Below are 22,564 nucleotides of genomic sequence, written 5' to 3'. Positions count from 1 at the left end.
CATCTTTATACTTTTAGACATTCAGACCGTAGTTTAGGTGAATGAGGAGCAGCAGCAGCAGCAGTGTTAATATCAAGCTGGTATCATTCCCCTTAAGAACCAGGTAAGCTCTGACTTTGGCAGATTGCTATTTTAACAGTGCAGCTACCTAAAAAGCAGATGCTCCTATCGCTATTGTGATTACAGCAGTTAAGGGTCTCCAAATGAAGAGAGATCTCTATAAAACACTCAATTTTGCAGGATCTTAAGGTACATCTGTATACTTTGGGACATTCAGACCGTAGTTTAGGTGAATGAGTAGCAGCAGCAGCAGCGGTAGTGTTAATATCAGGCCAGATCATGCTGGCATCATTTCCTTTAAGAACCAGGTGAGCTCTGACTTTGGCAGATTGCTATTTTAACAGTGCAGCTACCTGGAGACCAGATGCTCCTATTGCTATTGCGATAACAGCATATGAGATCTCCAAATATTAAAAAAAAATATCTTTATTAGACACTTAATTTTGTTGGATCCGCAGGTACATCTATACATTTTGGACATTCAGACCGTAGTTTAGGTGAATAAGGAGCAGCAGCAGCAGCAGCGGTAGTGTTAATATCAGGCGGGATCACGCTGGCATTTGGCCGGCTCCTCTGGCTCGGGCTATCAGGAGGCGCCTTTCACTTATCACGCTCGGAGTTGACAGCTGTGACTAGCGGCAGAATAAAATAACATTCAGATCACATTAATATCCGGCCGGCCGGGCGGGGGAGAGGGGGCGCCGGCTGGCACTCGGCGTGGCCCCAAGGACGCTCATAACTTATTTTACAACCGTTTAGTCTCTGCTCAAGTGGAAAACGTGACAACTTATCTCCACCGACAGCACGCCGTCCACAGCGTGCAATTAACCAGCTCTGTCTGTGCGTGTGTACCGCACGGATACACGAATACACGCCACGCCAACTCACACTCACCTCCACAGCTCACCACTCGCTCGCTCGCTCTTCACCTGCTCTACACCTGGAGCAAACACTGCACCATCATTTCACTCAGATCTCACTCAGATCTCCAGCTTCCTACCAGAGCCGGCTGCTCTATTAGAGCAAACAGAACAGCAGGTCAATCTGCTTCTAGCCTCTGCTTTAGAATCAGAACAGAGGAAACATACAGCATTTATCCTGAGGGTCCAAATTCCACATTACCGTCAAATCAACGACACCTGCTGCACAAAAATGCACAACAAAGACCACTTTCACAGGGGCAAAGGGGGGAGGATAAACCGACAGCTTCCTGTTTAGCAAGCTTTAAGAAACTGGGGTCATGGAGATTAAAAATGATGAGTTTCTTTGATTTTACCAAATTAAAAAACCTCTGGAATATAATCAAAAGGAAGATGGATGATCACAAACCATCAAACCACCAAACTGAACTGCTTGAATTTTTGCACCAGGAGTAAAGCAGCATAAAGTTATCCAAAAGCAGTGTGTAAGACTGGTGGAGGAGAACATGATGCCAAGATGCATGAAAAAAAAAAACTGTGGTTAAAAACCAGGGTTATTCCACCAAATATTGATTGATTTCTGAACTCTTAAAACTTTATGAATATGAACTTGTTTTCTTTGCATTATTTGAGGTCTGAAAGCTCTGCATCTTTTTTATTATTTTAGTAATTTCTAATTTTCTGCAAAGAAATGCTCTAAATGACAATATTTTTATTCGAAATTTGGGGGAAATGTTGATTAATGTTCATTTTACTCAAACATAAACTTACAAATAGCAAAATCTGAGAAACTGATTCAGAAACTGAAGGGGTCTCTTAAGAGTTTCCAGAGCTTTACATCTGATAATATAATTTAATTATTAGTTACAATATTAATTGATTAATTTTATAGTATTGCTATTTTAACGGCGCAGCTACCTGGACGTGTCCAACAAACGCTTCTCAGCAGAGTAAACTTTTACAGGAACAGCAATGTTATTTTATTTAGTATTCTGTTTATTGATGATTTAAAAGTCGGTATATTCGGTATATCGGTATATTCAGAAGCACTGTTGCTATTTAAATGATGCGAAACCAAGTGGAAGGAGTGGAAAATAAGACTGCTGGTGGGGTGTAAGATAGCAATGAGCATCGCAACTCCATAATCTCATCTAATACAGCAGAAGAAAGTGGACGTGAAGCTTCATCGTCATCAGACTGGACTATAAAAACACAAGCAATACTCAACAGGCTGAGCTTTGTGGAGGTTAGGACGGTTATTTGCCTTAAAGCAGAGCGCCCGGTCGGCGGGGTGACCTCCGACATGCAGCCTCTGATCCCCGTGTCCCCCTGTCCCCCTCCCCTCAGCATAGAGACACACAGCGTCCCAGAATCAAAGAGACACCCTCATTACTCCCTCCATAATTAAAGCAGAGCAGGCAGCGACAGGGACCGACCCAGGGCCAGATGCATTATTTTGGTGAGGGACTGGGCGCTCTGGGGCACGCCGGCTCAAAGAGGAGAAGACGACAGGGGACATCACATCCACGTCCTCCTCCTCCTCCACGTCCCCCGAGAGAGGAAGGGGACAGCGAGGAGAAAGGCCACATTAGTCTGAGACACACACAGGGGCAGAGCAGAACAACCCTACCGAACAATCTCCACTAATGAAGCGCAATCGTTTTAAACATTTCAGCTTCCAAGAGTATATTACATATAATCTCACTAATGGTTCCAGAGTATATGAATTAAAGCATAATTGGATATCATAGAGCAATTTGGGAATGGAAAAACAGGGGCTATCCCACTAAATTCCATACAAATTCCACTAAATTCTATTTTTGTTTAACCTCAGACAAAAGCATAGATAGTCTACAGGGGCAGCATGTCATTAAATGACCAATAAAGACTGCTGCAAACAAGAGCGAGCGCCCGATTGGTCAGATGCTCGTTATGCAGCAGGTCACATGCACTGGACCAGGACCTGAAGGAGCTTGAAGGAACTTGAAGGAGCCAATCAATTTTGATAAACAGCTGCATGTCTTGAGGTATATCTCTACCAGCTTTAAATATCTAAAGACTCTAAAGAGATTTTGGCTGATTCTTCTTTGTAAAACAGCTGAAGCTCAGTCAGGCTGGTCTAAAATCATTCCACTGTAGCTCTGGCTGTATGTTTAGGGTCATCGTCTTGTCGGAAGGTGAATCTTCATCCCGGTCTCAAGTCTTTTACAGCCTCCAACATTTGTTTTCAGGTTTTGTTTTTCCAGGATTGTTCTGTATTTATCTCCATCCATCTTCCCCTCAACTCCTGTCCCTGCTGAAGAAAAGCTTATCCCCAAAGCATGATGCTACCACCACCATGTTTCACAGTGCAGTGGGGATGGTGTGTTCAGAGTGATGAGCAGTGTTACTTTTCCAGCCACACATTTCCAGCCACACACTTTTTTTGCATTAAGGCCAAAAATTCTTCTTAAAGTTTGCTGTGTTTCTACATGCTTTGCTGCTAAAAACTACAAACAGAAATTCTTACATCTTTATTTCAACATCTTTATTTCTTTTTATCACTCTTATTCCATAAAAATCCAGATTGTGGAGTGCAGGACTTAAGGTCTTACTTAAAAACTTTCTTCTGATCCAGTTGAGCTGTGGATCTCTGCAGCTCCTCCAGAGTGACCATTGGCCTGCTTGCTGCTAAGCTGCTAAGCTGCTGCTATGGTATTTGTGTTTGTTTCTATGTAGTTTCTAAGTGGTTGCTAAGGTGCTGCTAGGTGGTTGCCAAGTAACGTATTTGCATAGATCAGGTTGTAATGTGCTTGCACGTTGCTTTACACCATAACAAAGCCTCGCCATCTCTCCTTCTGCCCACAGGAGGGGGACATGCCTCAGTGTGGCCACTCTCAGCACTGAGTTAATTACTTTAACACAGCATCACCTCCCTTCCTCCATCCCTCCTTCAGCAGAGGAGAGAAAGAGATGGAGAGAGAGATGGAAAGAGAGAGAGAGAGACAGAGGAGGGTATCTCATTCCTGTCGGCGCCCGAGGCGAGAGGTGACAAGCAATCAGCATCATCCAGCCGTCAGCTTCCATCCAGAGCAGCAGTGGCCAGGCACATCATTAGACCAACAGAAAGGTTACTTATGAAAGAAATGCCGAGGGGACACACACACACACACACACACACACACACAATCACTACAACTGAGCAATCCTACAGACCAGGTGAAACCCTCAGCTCTGTGGTCAGACCTCTCTCTCTCATTATTATACACAACCGGAATTAACCAGGACCAGAGATCGCTGGTTCGAATCCCGGTCATGTAGCTTGACATCAGCAGCCGGAGCCCCGAGAGAACACAGTTGGTCTTGCTCTCTCTGGGTGGGTACAGTAGAGTAGATGGTGCTCTTTCTTTCCCCTCTTTCATCACTCCTAGGGTGATGTGGATCAGCACAGGGCTGCATCTGTGAGCTGATGTATCAGAGTCACAGTCGCTGCGCTTTCCTCCGAGCGTTAGCGCTGTGATGCTACTCTGCAATGCTACAGCATCAGCAGCAGCTCAAAAAGAGGCGGAGTGTAGGTTAGCGTATGGTTTTAGGGTTGATTCATATTTGAGGTTAGCTTCTATAAAGATACGCCTGCATCTAGCTGAATGCTAGTTGAGTATCTAAGAGTGGACCATCCAAATAAAGTGTTTACTAAAACTACAAAATTCTGACATATTAAGTTTAAATGGAAAGCAAAACACGTTCACCATGCAAAATGACGTGAGTGAGTTGGAGTGATGTTTTATAAGCTTTAAATATTCTGTCTACAAAATATATTTAAAATATTGCACTTTGATGTAAACTAACGTCTGGCTGAGGATCTGTAGTTCAGGATACTCAGTGTTGCAGTGCTTTTGCTGGTAGATGTAAAAGGTAAAGCCATAATATTCATATTGTACACGTATCCATATTACTTTGCCTAAAGAGCCGAGAGTGTGGCTGAGGCTCAGCTGCATGGCTGTTGCTGTGTGTGTGTGTGTGTGTGTGTGTGTGTGTGAGTGTGGTAGCCTGCTGAGGTGGCCCCTGGGAGCCCATTTAAGCCTTTCACAGCTTTAATGGTTATTTGAGGCAGAGCAGTGCAGGGGGCTGGGGGTGAAGGAAGGGCTAAATACTAACGGGGGTGGAGACGACCAGTCACACCACATCACAACCGGTAATCAACACCAAAACACACACACCGCCTGACAGCTGCCACTCTACTGCTCATACTGTGTGTGTGTGTGTGTGTGTGGGGGGGGTGTTTCTGGTCAGATTTGTTACAAGACAGAATTTTATCTTATTTCTACAATGAATTATCGATCATATCATATGTCTCGATCATGTCAGTGTGTCTTTGCTATCGTAACGTCGGGAAAAGTACACTTGTACTTGAACGGCTCATCATGGGTGTGGTTAATTAATTTTGGGCGTAATGTGAAATAATAAACCAATCAGAGAGTCTCTTGCTCGTCATTCCCTTTAAGAGTAGAACCAGATGAGCTCTGTCTTTGGTGGATTGCTATTGTAACGGTGCAGCTACCTGGACGTGTCCAACAAACTCTTCTCAGCAGAGGAAACTGAGCTGCTGGTTGACGCTGTGAAGGAGCTCCAGCAGCTCATTTACGGGAACAGCAATGTTATTTTATTTACTATTCTGTTTATTGTTGATGTAAAAGTTGGGTTTGTGCTGCTGTGTGTTCATGTGTAAAAAATACAATAATTTGCACAAATTAACTGCGTGTGCAAGAATATCCAGCCAAAGCACACCGTGCACAAAAACGATTCCTCCACCAGCGTCTCGGGCTGCTGAATGAATGTGTCTTTGATAATGTGGTGCTGTGAGCGCACATTACTTTGATAAACAGTTTAAGCAGCATTAGGGCTTGACATTATAATCAATAAGAGATATATGAAAGCACTGGAGATATATATGTACAGTATATGTGTGTGTGTGTTTGTCTCCTTGTTGTATGCTAACCCATTACTGTCTCTTTTTCCTAAACTAGACCACAGGCTCTGCTTGAGCTGCTTTAAACTTTTAAAGCTTTTTCATCTACTTAGACCATTTTACCTGCTTAAAGCTGATTGGCTGCCAGGACCTCCAATGATTAACATTATAAACAGTGATGGTTCAGCAAAAATGCAGCTGAAAGTTCATTTCTTTAGTTTTTTTCTCAATAACAGAAGCTTGTCTCAGAGTTAAACAATCTTAAATACACTTGCTAATTATTTTATTTAATTTTTTAGCAATCTCTCAGGCTCTGGCTGCTGATGCCAAAGCTGCATGACCAGAAATGTAAACCATTTGGAGCATCTATAGACACTTAGATTTATACGCTGCAGGTTTGTTGGTATTTTGGACCATTTTTATGGGTATCTGCATGCCATTTATATATATATATATATACAGTGCAGTAAGCTTCCATTACCAGTCATGAGCTATATTAACTATATCAGCTTCACAGTAAAACTCTGGATGCAATATATATCTACATATTTATCTCTATTGACTATTCATTTCCTATGGAAAGGACGCAATTTGTAGCCACGATATGGCTACAAATTACAAAACTATAGACAAAGTTGAGATTTAATCATAATTATGATGCTGTGACCCAAAATTCTTCATCGATTGGCCAGAAAAAAAAATATTCGGACCAATCACAGACAAGGGAATCCAAAATCTGCAGTTTCTGCTCTGTGAACTTTTGATTCTTAGTGTACTTTGTTTACATTCCCAACTTTTTAGGATCTAAACACAATTTAGAGGATTATAATCTCTGTTTTTGCTCTTTCTGTTTTATATGAAACAGTTTTGCAAAACTAAAGGGCAATTTGGAGAAAATTAAGCTTGGGAATGAAATAGTGGAAAGCTTGACCAATCACAACCAATCGCGACAGCACGTAAATCCTCGAACACGCCCACACAAGCGACTTGTCGCCTGCCAAAGTAAACGTAAGAAGGCTTTTATACTATATAGAGGATGAACTTTAAGCTTTGGTGGAGTCGTGGTGGCTGGAGGTGGATCTCCCGTACCCGTGCTGACTCCTGAGTTGGCGATGACGGTGGCGTCGCTCCATTGGTCGGCACTCGACACAGAGTACGAGCGCTGGTGCATCCCGTCCGGTCGACTGTTAAACGATACTAAACTGATTCCACTCGCCATCTGAGACGCCGACGAACTACTGCTCACTGAACCTGGAGAAAAGAGAGAGAGAGTTTAAGAATTTAATAAAGCAAAAGCAATATACAGGGTTCATATACATTTTAAACTTTACATTTCCATGATTTTTCATGACTTTTCCAGGCCTTCAAGGCAAATTTCATGAACATACGATTTTGAAAACATCAGTGCAGACACAGACAATAAAACCAAAAATCAACTAAAAACTATAAGTAAAATTGATATGATATAATAGGTCATAACAGGTAGAACAAAGTAATCAGACTCTCCATAAATGGCTTTGGTAATGCAAAAGGTCCATTTAGGACCCGTGGTTCTCTCTGCTGCTCCTGACTCCCAGTTGCTGGCTGAGTCAGATATCTAACATGCCAAATATTTAGTTTTTGTCGACTGAAAAACTTGGCTAAAATCATGTAATGTGAAAAGCTCTGTGACTTGTCCTTAGATGTGAGAAGCTGATGTGAGGGACTTTAGTATACAGTATTTTTAAAGTCGTCTACTGTATGGTTAGCATAAAAATCTGTTTGATTTCTACAGGGTTGTCATAGCATGGCTGACCCTGAGCCCAACCCCTGACTTTCCAGGCTTGGATACACAAAAAAAGAAATTTTATAATGTACTGTACAAGTACAATGTCCATAAAGTCACTTCAATTACATAGAAATTAAAATATATTACATTTTAAGTGAATAATCCTTATTTTCAGGTGGAAACTGACAGAATTTTCTACCTCAGAGCTTAAAACAATATTAGTTTTGGCCAAAAACCACATAAAGACGCAGCGCTGCTCACCATCGCTAATTGCTAGAATGATCCAGATCGGTCTGGATTAAAACAGACGCCTTTTTCCCCAGAATCTTCCCCCCAATTAGGGCTTTATATTCAGATGACCCGACTGGACGTGACGTCACAGACGCTAACCCGGCTCTCCGCACGCTAACGAGCACAAACACGGACGTCCGATTACTGCGAGGTTAATTATCCCCACTAGAGGAGCTTAATTAGGAAACGAGCTTCCGAATATGGATTACTTCCCAAACTTCGCAATTAAGGTGGTCATCACGCGCAGCCGGGAATAATCATACTAATAAGATTACGGCACTGCTGTATCACGCTCCTGAGCGTGCACGGATCCTGATATATGGCATACGACGTGCACGCTCGTGTAGAATTATCCACGCAGAGAGCCTGGCCTCCAGATTAAACGCTGCACCTCTGATTTAATAGGCCGATTAACTGCGTCAGACTAAATGTAAATAACAGAATTACTGAGTGTCTTTTTATTGCTGTAGAAACCCTGCCTCCACTGTACAAATACAAAAATACAAAAATAGCGGAGCCGATAACATCACGAATCAGTTAAATCTACTTTGCAGCAAATAAATCACTTTCTCTTCCAAAAATACAGGGAACTACCAGCTTTAAAAAAAACGGAATCATAATTTAATAAAATCTAATACTGATATTTCTTTAAAAAAAGAAAGGGAGAGACAGCGTGACAGCGCGAGAGAGAGAGAGAAAGTGCGAGAAAAAGAGAGAGAGAGAGAGAGAGAGAAAGTGCGAGAAAAAGAGAGAGAGAGAGACAGTGCGAGAAAGACAGAGAGAGAGAAACAGACAGTGCAAGAAAGAGAGAGAGAGACAGCGTGACAGAGACAGCACGAGAGAGAGAAAGTGTGAGAAAAAGAGAGAGAGAGAGAGAGACAGTGCGAGAAAGACAGAGAGAGAGAAACAGACAGTGCAAGAAAGAGAGAGAGACAGCGTGACAGAGACACTACGAGAGAGAGAAAGTGTGAGAAAGAGAGAGAAACAGACAGTGCGAGAAAGAGAGAGAGAGACAGTGCGAGAAAGAGAGAGAGAGAGAGAAAGTGTGAGAAAGAGACAGATCGAGAGAGAGAGACAGTGCGAGAAAGAGAGAGAGAGAGAGAAAGAGAGAGAGAGAGACAGCGTAAGAAAGACAACTCGAGCCCTGGAAAGACTTTAGCACAGTGGCGGTGTGTGGATAATTTAAATGATCCATGTTTCTGCTTCCGTGCGACAGCGAGGCGTCGCGGCTGTTTTTCATGCAAAAATCGAAAACAGTATAACACTAAATTTTTTATTTATTTTTTTTTTTTAGCTCTTTCAGTACTCAGTAGTACAGAGACATTTTGCTCCGTGCTTTTTGAAATTGAATTTTAATATCCAGTCCTAGTCGCTGCTGGCCTGCTGCAAAATAAACTGCACTAAATAAAATTTCACAACTCAGTTGAATCTACTCTGTACAGAATAAATCAGATACAGGAACCTTTGGGGGGAAACAGCACGAGCCGACCGAGCCCACAGAGACCCTGATAAACTACAGTTTAAACACAGGAGACCATCTGGGAGAGAAACACACACACACACACACACACATGCACACAAACAATAGCCCGCTCTAATCGTCAGCTGCTCTGTGTGTAATGACTGAGCCTGTAATATAATTGGAGCACTCCCAAAGTGAGAGAGAGAAAGACAGACAGAGAGAGAGACAGGCAGAGAGCAAGAGAGAGAGAGAGCGACAGATTACAACAAACACATAAGAGGCCCTTCTGATCACAGCAGTAACCCGGCCTCCGAGTGTCGAATCCTTGACTTACAAAAGCTTTCATTACCTTACGACTGAGTGAATTATCTCCTTCTTCTCCCCCTCCTCTCCCTCCATCCCTCCCTCCATCTCTCCCTCCCTCTCTCTCTCTCTCTCTCTCATTAGTGCTCATTTCAGAGCTGCCTGACTGGAGAGCCAACGCTGATTGCATTAATATTCATGACAATAATTAGTACATGTATTATGGGTCACTGAATATTCATGCTATTAGTTTGGTCCTCCAGGAGCTGTGTGTGTGTGTGTGTGTGTGTGTGTGTGTGTGTGTGTGTGTACAGTGTGTTATATATATGCCCTGAGGAGGTTAAGAGATGTTGCTCTCTCTCAGTATAATCAGTGTAAACAGGAGGAGATGTGCTTTTTCTCACTGTCACACTTTAATAAACGTATCAGACCTTATGAATGGAATTGTTTAGATCAGCCGACCAATCATTATTAACCATTTCTGACTATCATTAACTGCACTAATGCTGATTTTATTTTTTGTTTTAGCAGCGTAATTATATCAGTATGTAGAACATACACAATTATTTATGAATCAGTTCATAAAAAAATACTGTACAAGTAAAGACAGATAATAAAGGCTAATAAAGGAAGTGTTTTTCTCTTATTTTAAATATAGAAAAATTAAGAGGGGTAGCTTCCAGCTTTAAAGTAAAGTAAAGTACATTTAAAAATCCTATATTTGTCTGTTTCTGTCAAATTGAAGTCATTTGAATACTTAGTTACAGGTAATAGAGAGCATGATGAACATAATTATTGACCAATCAATTAATCTGAAAAATAATCGACAGATTATTCGACTATTATTAAGTTTAATTAATTTCCAGAAGCTATATATTTTTCAGTAGTACACATTAGTAAGGTGTTACCTGGAGCCTGGCCCAGTTGCAGGTTGCTCATATCCTTGGTCAGGCCGTTGGTTTTGGGGCCGGGTACGGCGCAGGTGGAAATGGCTCTGGGGGGCCTTTTCCCAGGAACTTTCACTGTAGTCCTCAACAGATCAATCTCCTTCCCATGAACATTCTGCATGTAGTCCTACAGAAAAACACAACGAAAAGATTTATATTAAAAATATAATAGAATACGTTCGTTTTCGAAACCATTCATTACTCTGTAGGTAGAATAGAGTATAGATACTCGGGTTTAATAAAATACTTCTGTAGAAGTTAAAGAAGAAGAATCAACTCAAGTTTTTTACTCTTTAAGTAAAAGTGTTTAAAAAGTTTTGGTTTAAAAACTAAAGTATAAAAGTAAAAGTAATGTAAGGAGAAAATTTAAAAAAAGCCATTAAGAACAAAAGCTTAGATGTAGAAAAACGTAGAAATTAGTAGAGAAAAGTAGAGAGAGGAAGAGAGATGTAAAGAGACAGACTTGGAGAGAAAGACAGAAAGAGAGATGTAAAGAGAGAGAAATAGAGAGACAGAGAGAAGAAGATATATCTATAGAGAGAGAAATTAAGAGAAACACAGAAAGAGATATATATATAGAGAGAAGGAGAGAAAGACAGCAAAAGAAATGCAGAGAGAGAGAGAAATGGAGGGAAAGACAGAGATGTAAAAAGAGATGAATAAAGAGAAAAACAGAATAAGAGATGAATTAATACGTAGAGGTACGTAGAGAGAAAGAGAGAGATACAGAGAGAAGTAAAGAAAAAGAAAGAGAGAGAGAGAAGAAGAGAAAGACAAAGTGAAAAGCAGAGAGAAAGAAAAGAGGGTTATAATGTTAAAATATTAAAATGTTGTTTATAATGTTGAAAATATAATTTGGGATTTTGCATTAGGCTGTTCCCTAGTGTTTCAGATGCATATATGCTTATTAAAAATGAATGTATTTTACATAGAGAACAATGTAAATATATATTAAATACGTTTAGTTAGACTGGAGATTTATCTGGATAGGGGTTTTATTTTATTGATTATACGAGCTGAAATAGAGTATTTTTATTATTTTTTTTTATTTATAATTGATAACCAACATTTCTACTTAAGTAATGTAATAAAGTATTTGTACTTCATTACTTCATTACACATTACTCCGAAAAGTATCAGAAACACTATGTGCCCTCTCAGACCCTGTGTGGCAGTGTGTGTGTGAGAGCGGGGTAATTGAGTCCAGTGCGTCAGATATTACAGCACTTACAGCCATTTACTCAAAAAAAGAAAAAACGCTCGCTTTAGAAACGCGCAGGCACACGCGAGCGCACTTTCACACGCTCAGATCGCAGCGTGGTGCGGCGGCGGCGCGTTTTGGGCGGCGGGCAGGGGGCCGGGCGCTCGGCGCGTGGCTCCGCTCGTCTCGATGATGAAAGTTCCTCGATGCTAATGGGGATGCAATTACCAGCAGCAAGCTGTTGGCCCGCCGCTCCTGAAGGGCTCTCCTGTGGCTTGTTAAGCCGTGTTGAGAGCACTTGGCTTTGAATTGCCCTTTTGTAGGCCTCTGGTGAGGAACCGAGATGCTCGGCTCCCGCTCTCCGCTGCACACACACCCCACACACACTCACACACAGCCGTACACAGAGATATCAGCCTTGTGCTGCGTACCATTGGTGTTTTGTGATTGGTGATTGGCGCTCGGCAGGCCCACGGGTGGTCTGCTCCGCCACTCAAAGGCTCGGCCCGCGCTCTTTGAGGTTACAAGACCTTTTTGTGAACGCGGCTCGTAGAAGCACATGTGGTACCGTGCCATACGTGTGTGTCAAGGCCAGGGGAATTTGGGAATACTATAGAAAAACCTGCTATATGCAGCATTTTGTCTTTTAATAGAGAAAGAGAAGGACAAAGCCACTTGAGGGATTCAGAGGAGAAGAATTAAGAGGATTAGAGGATACTGCTCTTCATCTGGAGTGCTGAGATCTCAAATGAGATCCGAGTCTTGAGTCTGACAGACAGAGAGCATGCAAAACAGATGTGATTACATCTGAAAAAAATAGAATATCGTTGAAAAGTTGCTCTTTATTTCAGTAATTAAGTTTGAAAATATGAAACTCATATATTACATAGATGTATTAAACACACAGAATGATCAATTTTAGGTGTTTTATAAGTGTAAAACCAATTGGTACTTTTTGTAAGCAGTGTGGGCAGTGTGCCAAGTCCTGCTGGAAAATGAAATCCACATCTCTATAAAAGTTTAAAGTCAGCAGAGGGAAGCTGTAAGATATGAAGTGCTGTAAGATTTTGTGGGAAAACTAAACTGCACTGACTTTAGACTTGATAATAAAACACAGTGGATCAACACCAGCAGATGACAGACATGACTCTCCATTAAACCATCACTGATCATCAGTAAATTTTACATTTCATTTAAAGTAAATCAAGGGATCAGAGTCTGGAGGAAGAGTGGAGAGACACACAGTCCAAACTGCTCGAGGTCTAGTGTGAAGTTTCCACCAATCAGTGATGGTTGCGGAGCTTTTATAGAGATGTGGATTTCATTTTCCAGCAGGATTTGGCACACTGCCCACACTGCTTCAGTATCAATCGGTCTTATATAATATTTTAATTTTCTAAGACACTGATTTTTGGGTTTTCATTGGCTGTAAACCGTCATAATCATCAACAATAAAAGAAACAAACGCTTAAAATAGATCACTCTGTGTTTAATACATCTATATAATATTTGAGTTTCACATTTTGAACTGAATTACTGAAATAAAGTAACTTGTCAATGATATAATTTTTTTGCACTAATATCTGTTTATATATATATATATATATATATATATATATATACACACATATATATTATTTTTAAATATGCAGCTACATTTATGTCATTAATGGTAACTTCTTTGCAAAAAACAATTAGCTAACCAATTATCATATGACTGGCATGTGCCAATCAATAAGTACAGAGTCTCTGTAAATAAGCATATGTTTAAAAACCCAATTTCTTAGATGGAAAATCTCTGCCGTGCATCAGAACTGTTCCATTCACAAACAAACTTTACTAAATTGCCTGACAGAAAAAAGAGCGGCAGTCTTAATTGGTGTGAATTAAAAATGCCTGTTAGCTGTTTAGACCCACGTTTCCATGTTTCCTTGAGGAGTGACGTGTTTTGGTGCTAATTATGTTGCATCTATTGCCATTTACTTAATTAGCAGCATTAATGTGATTTTTTTTCTTAAACGTAGTCGAGCAATTAAGACTCCTGATTGAGTTTCATTCTATTAGCCTCCATAAACACATTAATTGAGGCCTGTGCAGCAGACGCCCGCTGACGAGACAGAGCAACCTGTTCACTATAGGACGGGGGGACACTACGGGACAGCGCATCTTCAAAATCTGAGTGGATATATCTCTCACATATAGAGTCACGAAGGTAAAGACTGAAAAAGAGTGTATTCTGAGGACTTGTATCGATTGAGTCACTGTATAATTTAGCAATAATACACTGGAGGTCCGTGCTACAACGTGTAATATTCGGTTGTAGGCTCACTCACTTTTCCACAGATGCAAAGCTGCTCACACGGGTTGCCAGATTGACACACAGTGGCGAGCAACGACAAGAAATCTTACTCTACTTACTGTAGCTGACCAGTGAATATATAGCATCACCTTTGCAATGTCCAAAAATGCCCATTTCTAATTACACTCGTGTTGGTGATAAACGACCCAGATAAAGAAAGGTTAGCGAACCTGACTGAAGCTCAGTGATTACCGGTTCAGCAGAAAATAATCTGTGCACCCGTTACAATGGGTTTGGTGTTGTGTTCTATATCTGGCAACCCAAGGTGTGGAAATTGGACTGGGGAATTGCTGTAGGCAAGTTTGGAGCCTCCAGTCACGCACAGTTCAAGTAAGAAAATACTGGCTGAAGCCCTGCTGACCAGAGCTTTAACTCAGCATGTTTCCCTGATAATACATCCTGATCATATTATGATGTTGCTGTTATTAATATTATTATTAATTATTTGCCCTTTTTATAGTTTAATATTTATTATTTTATTATTATTTTAATTTCTATTATGTCTTATCTTAAATTGTTAATTTTACTTTACTTTTAGTGTGTTTTTTGCCTTTCCACTTTCCTTTTTATAGATGTACTGACTACCTCTCTGTATTTACAGCACCTTGAGCTGCATTTTAATGTGTGAAAGGTGCTTTATAAATAAACTTTATTATTATTATTAGTAGTAGTAGTAGTAGTAGTAGTAGTATTATATAATTTATTATTATTTGTCTTATTTGTCTAACTTAGTTCTTTTTATCTACTCATCTCTCATTCAGGACTTCTGAATGAAAATCTGATGATGTTTTAGGTCATAATTATCAGAAATATCAGAACTTCTAAAGGGTTCACTTTACTTTTTTAAGCACCGCTGTATCTGTGTGCTGGTTACTGCATCATCTCTCATTCTTTCCCTTTATCAGCTCTTTTTATCTCCATCTCTATGCAGTAAGATTATGAGATTCAGGATTCAGGCTCTGATTAACACTAACAGCAGCGAATAAATGTACTCTAGTGTGGAGAGGATGAGGGAGAAGATCCGATAAAGAGGAACAGGGACGGGCAATCACAGCAGTGTGCTGCGCGTGTTAATAGACCGGCCGAGCTGGCAATTAGGCAAAGTCATTATGGCATAATATCGCACATCATCAGCGTCAGCCGTGTGCAAACAGACGATGAGGGAGCCGGCAATTAACAACAAGGCCACGCTCATCAAGGTGTTTACAGTGATGCATGCATGCAGGACCACAGGGATGCAGAACACGACAGAGAGGATCAAATCAACAGGATCAATCACACAACAGCAAAGCAAACAACTGAGATAATAAATAAATAATACATTATTAATAATCTTAAAATATTCTGAGCCTTTAACTCGGGCTAGGCGATATGGAAAAAAATATCATAAAAGTTATAAATGTATGTATCCTTCTGCTGAGCATAATTTTCCTTTTTATCTGAAAGTGACTATATTGATATGATAGCAGTAATGATAGCAGGTACTCAGGACTCACGTGTAGGCTGGGGTGGTAGGTCAGAACTCCGTTGTCGCACAGTGTGACGTATTTCTTCTTCCACTCTTTATTCAGTGATTTGCCGCTTCTCTTCAAGAGCATCCCCTATACACACACAAACATAGAAATCTTTTTTGCAAATGAGGCTAAGGACATTTTAAAGGCAAAAGTACTAGGATAAATCATCCCCAATTCATCCCAAACCCCCCAAACTCACCCCAAACCCACCAACTCATCACAAAACCTCTAACTCATTCCAAAATCACCCCAAACCCCACAATTTATCCTAATCCCCAACTCATCCCAATCCTTCTAACTCATCCCGAACCCTCCAATGCATCCCACAATCATCCCGAACTCAACCCAAAACTCATTCCACAATCATCCCGAAACTTCAACTCATCCCAAACTCCCAAACTCAACCCAGAACTCATCCCACAATCATCCCAAACCCCCAAACTCAACCCAAAACCCATTCCACAATCATCCCGAAACTTCAACTCATCCCAAACTCAACCCAGAACTCATCCCACAATCATCCCGAACTCAACCCAAAACTCATTCCACAATCATCCCGAAACTTCAACTCATCCCAAACTCCCAAACTCAACCCAAAACTCATCCCACAATCATCCCAAATCCCCAAACTCAACCCAAAACTCATTCCACAATCATCCCGAAACTTCAACTCATCCCAAACTCCCAAACTCAACCCAAAACTCATCCCACAGTCATCCCAAATCCCCTGACCCAACCTAACACTCACCTCACAATCATCCCAAACCTGCTAGCTCATCCCTAACGCCCCCCCCAACTCATCCCAAAAACTTCCTAAACCCCCCAACTCATTCCAAAAGTACGAGATGGATCACCATCATTCCAGAAAACCCAGGGACCCTAGAGAACCCCTCTAGTCCACACCTGACTTTAGGCATGAGGGCGTTGCATGCTTATGATTTTCTGCTCCAGAATGACCCATATTTACTCCAGTAAAGTAAAAATAAACAACATTTCTACACATTTCTTTGTAAGGTACAAAGAATTTGTACTTTTCCACTTTTTCACACTAATTCATCTCTTCACTCTATTTAAACATGGGGTCACGGCTTATTTCTGCACTTCTGGAAAGAAAAATAAATAAAATAAATAAATATTAACAATACAACGCTTAAAGGCACACGAGCACATGTGAAAGTTCGTGGGCGCATTAACGGTGACGCGAGAGCCGGCCGCAGCTCTCTCTCCAACGCACATCAGCGGCCGTCCGGCTGACTGACTGGCCGTTTAAGGGCTGGCCGCCCACACCTCGTTTCAGCCAAATTCATTAGGCGAGAAGAGGGATAAAACCGTCCGCTGATTAGCAATTACACAGCGTCCGCGGCGTGTGTCACTTCGCTGGACTTGTTAAACATTAACATGCAGACAGGGCAGATATTAATAGAGTCCTTGCCCCTTCCGCCTCGGAGCACGGCGGAGACGACAAAAATCTCACTCTCTCGCTCTCTCTCTCTCTCCTTTCCTGTTCCCTCCATCACCCCGCTGTCATAAAAATGCCATGTTCCCTCAGTGTCACGCGCTGACGGACTCCACGCAATTATGCGGTAATTGGTATCTAAACAAAGCTTTAAAAAGTGAGAGAAATGATGCTCTGAACGGTCTGACAGTTACTCTGCCTGATAACAGCACAACACGCCGGAGTACAGGCGCAGAGATAATGGCCACTAATGACAAACTTAACATCGCCTCCAACTGTTTTGCACATCGTTTACCGAGAATAATGGAGATACTATGGAGGTCAATCTACTGTGGTAGCGCAAAGTGCTGCGGTTAACAGTTAACTACATAATGTGCACAGTAGAACAGTGCAGAACAGCACGATATATAAGGTATTTAACATGAAATCTTAATTAAAATTAAATAAAATACACAAATAAATATTGCCTGATCACACACAAAAGGCAACCTGTAGCAGTAGTAGGTGTGGTTTTACAAATATATATATATATATATATATATATATATATATATATATATATATATATACATATATAATTTTTTTATTTATTTTATCTTGTGTAAATCTTGTATTAAATAGTTTTTATATTTACAATATATTCTCTAAATATCTACTGCGTTAAATAAGAAGCTTTAATCTGCCTCTCTACAGTCAGGAAAAGGAGGATGAGCGGGGGGACAAACAAGACTACAGTTACCGTAGCTGTTCGCCTAATCCACTACAGTTCCCACAATACCGTGCAAATCCAACATCGTATAGTTTAAGGTTTCCAGGTGGCATGTGCTCTTGTGAAACTACTGTAATTACCATAACTTTACATACTAGGCCGATTTTCGATTGCCAATAAGTCGTTCAGCTGCCACTCAGCTGTATATCCCCTATCAGTAGTGATGCTCCAACACCAGGAGGGTTAAGAAGACCAGCACACGCCTCCTCCGATACATGTGAAGTCAGACTCCGCCTCTTTTTGAACTGCTGCTGATGCTTTAGCATTGCCGAGTAGCATCACAGCGCTAACGCTCGGAGGAAAGCAGCGCAGTGACTCGGTTCTGATACATCAGCTCACAGACGCAGCTATGTGCTGATCTGCATCACCCTAGGAGTGATGAGAGGAAATAGAGAGCGCCATCTACTGATCTACTGTACCCACCCAGAGAGAGCAAGGATCTCTACCCAACTGTGCTCTCTCAGGGATCTGGCCGCTGATGGCAAGGTGCATGATCGGGATTCGAAACAGATTGGGTTACTCCAAACAAAGCCTTTAACAAGGATTAAACAGACAACTGGTAGAGCTGCTCTGAGAGGTTGACCCAGGGTGATGTTACTATAAACGGTGTGTGTGATTCCGTGTGAGTGTGTATAAACTGTATGTGAACATTACTGATGGGTGTGTGTGTGAGTGTGTGTGTGTGTGTGTGTGCGTGCTCCCTTAGGTGGGTCCTCAGGCGCTCACACCCGGCGCTGGAGACGAGTGAGGACCTGGCACTGAGCGAGGAAACAACAGGCTCTCCCGCTGTGTGTTAAACACGAGCTGACCGGCTTTACCATCTCCTAACGAGAGAGCAGCCGCCAGCCAGCCAACTGCCACACACACTCATCATCCCCCTCTTCATTAACACAGAGAGAGAGAGAGAGAGAAGCTGGGTGAAAGGAAACAGGGAATAAGGCTACGTCGTTCACACAGCAGGTAAAACTAGCTCAAACAGGGGCGTCAATAGCCATTTTTTACAACAAAAAGTTGTATTTTCCTTTATTGATCTACTTTCTAATAGTTTTTAGCTTTGTTTGTTTGTGATTGTGTGATTGGCTGACCTTTTGCATGCATTACTGGGCAATGTTTTGTATTGTATTAAGTGTTTTAGGTCTTACGCCCATTTCTGGACAAGCTGAGAGACACAGAACTACCACTGAAAGTGATAGTAGTATGTGGACTGAGGTAGTCGAGTAACAAGATTTTACACTAATATAACTTTATAATATGGTTATGGAGCACTGTGCAGTTCTCACAAGGTATCACCAAAGCTACGTAGTGCAGTTAGAAAGAGGCCTGAAAGTAAAAACAGCTGTTCAGGTGCAGTTTATCTTGATTTATTACCCATGCTCATCCCGAACCCTCTAACTCATCCAAAAATCATGCCCAAACCTCCCAATTTATCCCAATCCCCTAACTCATCTAGAACCTTCCAACTCATCCCAAAATCATCCTATAAACTATTATTAAGCTATAAACAAACAAAAAAAAGCTGCTTCACTCCTTCTTGCTATATATTTGCCTTTGTACTCCCGTGAACGGCACCTCTGAACAAATTGTTGGTGCGCATTCATGTGTATTTTTGTGCCTGTGTGAAAATAAACCAAACCGAGGGGAAAACGCTCCAGGTAAATGAACATCAACTGATTCGGACCAGAAATACTCAAATACAGGTGTGAAAACGTTCTAAAAGACAGTTCTAAAAGAGTGTGCAAGAGTGAGATACATATATGAACTAAGACACTAAGAGTGTACACACATGATTATAACAATTACATTTACATTACATAGACTTTCAAGGTTATTCCTGTTGGGCTAATAGAGGTGGGCTAATAATCACCCAGACTGGGAATTGAACCCCAGTCCCCCACATGAGTGTGATAGCTCACTGGCAGGTGGTGGTGTTATCCACTGCACCACACCACACAAATGAAAAGAAGTGAATGTAATGAAGGCAGGGTTAGCTGTGTGTTCAGGTTTGTTGTGTTGCTGTGGGTGGTCTGTATTTCTTCTCCTCCTGCGAAAACCAGAGCGGACGGGGGGCCTGTTTTACACTCGTTCAGTACATCCATCCATCGGGAGGATGACAAGCGATCATTCTGCAGGAGAGGCTAATTGAACGGCACGTCGCCTCGCTGATGGGGGTTATCCTTCATTATTTAAGGCGGCGGCCGGTGACACCTCGCTCGCCCCTATTTTACCTCCCCTCAGCCTGACAGCCGGCAAGGTCTCCCCATCCAGGAGAAATAGAGGAGATAAATAAAGCAGATCCTCCACTCCCTCGCTCCCAAACCCCCATTCACACACACTGAAGCCTTTAGTGCAGCGTCAATAACCGACCGGAGCACCTGTAGTCTTTACTGCTGCGTCAATATCAGCCGCGCCTAAATTAGAGCAATAACTAAGAAAAACGATGATATGATCCGATGGACAGCTGATTAAGACGAAGAGGCGCCATAAATAATAATACAAATGTATAATAATAACAATAAGCAGGGTTCGACTGATACTGGTTGGACGATAAAACTGATCGATTTGGTACACTAAAACTAAAGGAAAACATTTTAACCATTACATTTAATACAGAACCATAGCTATTTCTGCAATAAACTATATTTATTGCCAAAAAAGGGACGTATTCTGAAGTTGAAAAGTTACAACTGTTGCCGATTTGAATTTGACTCCCCACCATCTTGGAAAATGCCAAAAATACCAATTTCTGCATTAAAATTTGCATTAAAGAATAAGAAAATACATAAGAAAATACATTTGAAAAAATTGCTCCTCTGTCCTCTATATATTTTCATATATATTGAGTATATCTTAAATAGATAACAAAAATAATTGTATTTGCTGCACTGGTTATAGTGTTTTAGGTCTTACACCCATTTCTGGGCAAGCTGAGAAGTACAGAACTATTACTGAAAATACTAAAAGTAGTATGTGGACTGAGGCAGTAGAGTGATATTAATTAAAGGATTTTACACAAATATAACTAATAATATGGTTATAAAACATTATATACAGTGCAGTATATATTTGCAAGGTGTCAACTTTCATTGTAGCATGAAATATTTTAGAAATGAAGATGTTATATTAAGTTACAAATCTTCAAAAATCCTCTAAAAATCCCTGTTTTATCAGTAAAATCATTCTTTTCTCCTCTAAAGAAGAAAAAAGTCCAAAACCTAAAACTTCAGATACTAACAAAAGCCTCCAATCTCGCTTTTCTCCTCCATTAAATCAGACCAATCTCATTCACTCCCACCATCACATCCTTTATTTCCTCCAATAAGGAACAAAAGGCAGAGTCCAGTGTGAGATAACTGTGGTCTGATACAGTCTGGACTGGGTTTAGGGGACAGGATCCATCTTCTGGTGTCGGAAACCAACAACAGGTCAACAAAGCGCGGGACGTCCTCTCAGAGACGGGGTATTGTTCTTGGAGAAGGAGGCTAAATTAAAGGTGTCATCCACACACATGCCGGCCTGCAGGCCTGTCACAGAGGCTGTGTGTATGCTGGATTACGTGTGTGTGTGTGTGTGTGTGTGTGTGTGTGTGTGTAGCTGAAGGTCCTGTATCTCTGTGGCCATCTGATCTGGCGGATGCAGGCGGTCTGAGACCACCGTCCCACAGGACATTTATCATTAACAGACACTCAAACCACAGTGGGCGGAGCCACTCCAACCAATATACTGACCAATACAGACTAACATCTGTTAATAAATAAATAAACAACAAGTAGAGAGTAGAGAACAAACAAACAAACAAACAAACAAATAAACAAAAAAACGTTAAAACATTCAAAAAAAAGACATTGAACTGTACTGTTATGAATGCATATATTGGCTTAATAGGGTCTGCAAGTCCTGTTTACATTAAAAGATGGGAAATTCATGTGGACTTTAAAAAAAAAAAAAATTCAAAGTCAAAAACCTGGAGAGTGTGTAAAGTGAGTCCAAAATTAAAAGTTTCACATGAAGCTGAGTAAAGTTTATAAATGTCTGATCAGTTTTATACTGAAATGTGTGTTTATGTCCTCAACACAGAGCCATTTCAAATGTTTCAGTACAGCAGACATCATTTTTCTAATATTTAAAACTCATTCTCGCTCTACCTGAATCTCCAGTTATCAGCTCGCCAAAGATCAGCTCACAGTAGCAGTAATGCTAGTGCTTTACAGTGTAAAACCCTGTTTTCTGTAGATAAACTGTTATTCCACTGGCACTATGCAGCCGCTGTTCCTGACTCCCAGTCCCTGACTGAGTCAGATGTCAAGCATGCAACATATTTGGTAGGAGTCTGGGACTGAGAGAGATCTCCTATTTGCCTCCGAGCACCGTTTTTGTCGGCGATCAACGAAAAACTACACGATTTGAGCCCGGTAGTGTGAACCAGGCATCAGCTAGGTAAACTGTGGTCATGAATAAGCGCATGCAACATTTTTGGTATCAGTTTAGTTTAATATCTCTTCATAAAAATGTCTTAACTTTTTTTTTCTTCCCATGTGAAAGATGCAAGCTGTACAGGACTAGGATAGT

At 41.1% G+C, this 22,564-nt stretch overlaps 2 protein-coding genes across 8 annotated transcripts in view; both read right to left on the bottom strand.

Moving 5' to 3' along the window:
• psmb3 (proteasome 20S subunit beta 3) overlaps positions 1–22,564 on the bottom strand; it is a 213,178-nt gene that overhangs the window by 22,210 nt on the left and 168,404 nt on the right. The gene's annotated exons all lie outside the window — the stretch shown is intronic.
• agap1 (ArfGAP with GTPase domain, ankyrin repeat and PH domain 1) overlaps positions 1–22,564 on the bottom strand; it is a 200,656-nt gene that overhangs the window by 44,348 nt on the left and 133,744 nt on the right. For all 7 annotated transcript variants that reach the window (XM_022675333.2, XM_007258472.4, XM_007258467.3 and 4 more), the window contains 3 exons: positions 15,756–15,860; positions 10,661–10,826; positions 7,018–7,179 (listed from right to left, as the gene is read on the bottom strand). In XM_022675333.2, the coding sequence (XP_022531054.1) occupies positions 7,018–7,179; positions 10,661–10,826; positions 15,756–15,860 (433 nt within the window). The remainder of the gene's footprint in view (positions 1–7,017; positions 7,180–10,660; positions 10,827–15,755; positions 15,861–22,564) is intronic.

Source organism: Astyanax mexicanus, chromosome 5 (genome assembly GCF_023375975.1).
Source record: "Astyanax mexicanus isolate ESR-SI-001 chromosome 5, AstMex3_surface, whole genome shotgun sequence".
Taxonomy (NCBI): domain Eukaryota; kingdom Metazoa; phylum Chordata; class Actinopteri; order Characiformes; family Acestrorhamphidae; genus Astyanax; species Astyanax mexicanus.
This window is presented reverse-complemented; position numbering and strand designations above follow the sequence as displayed.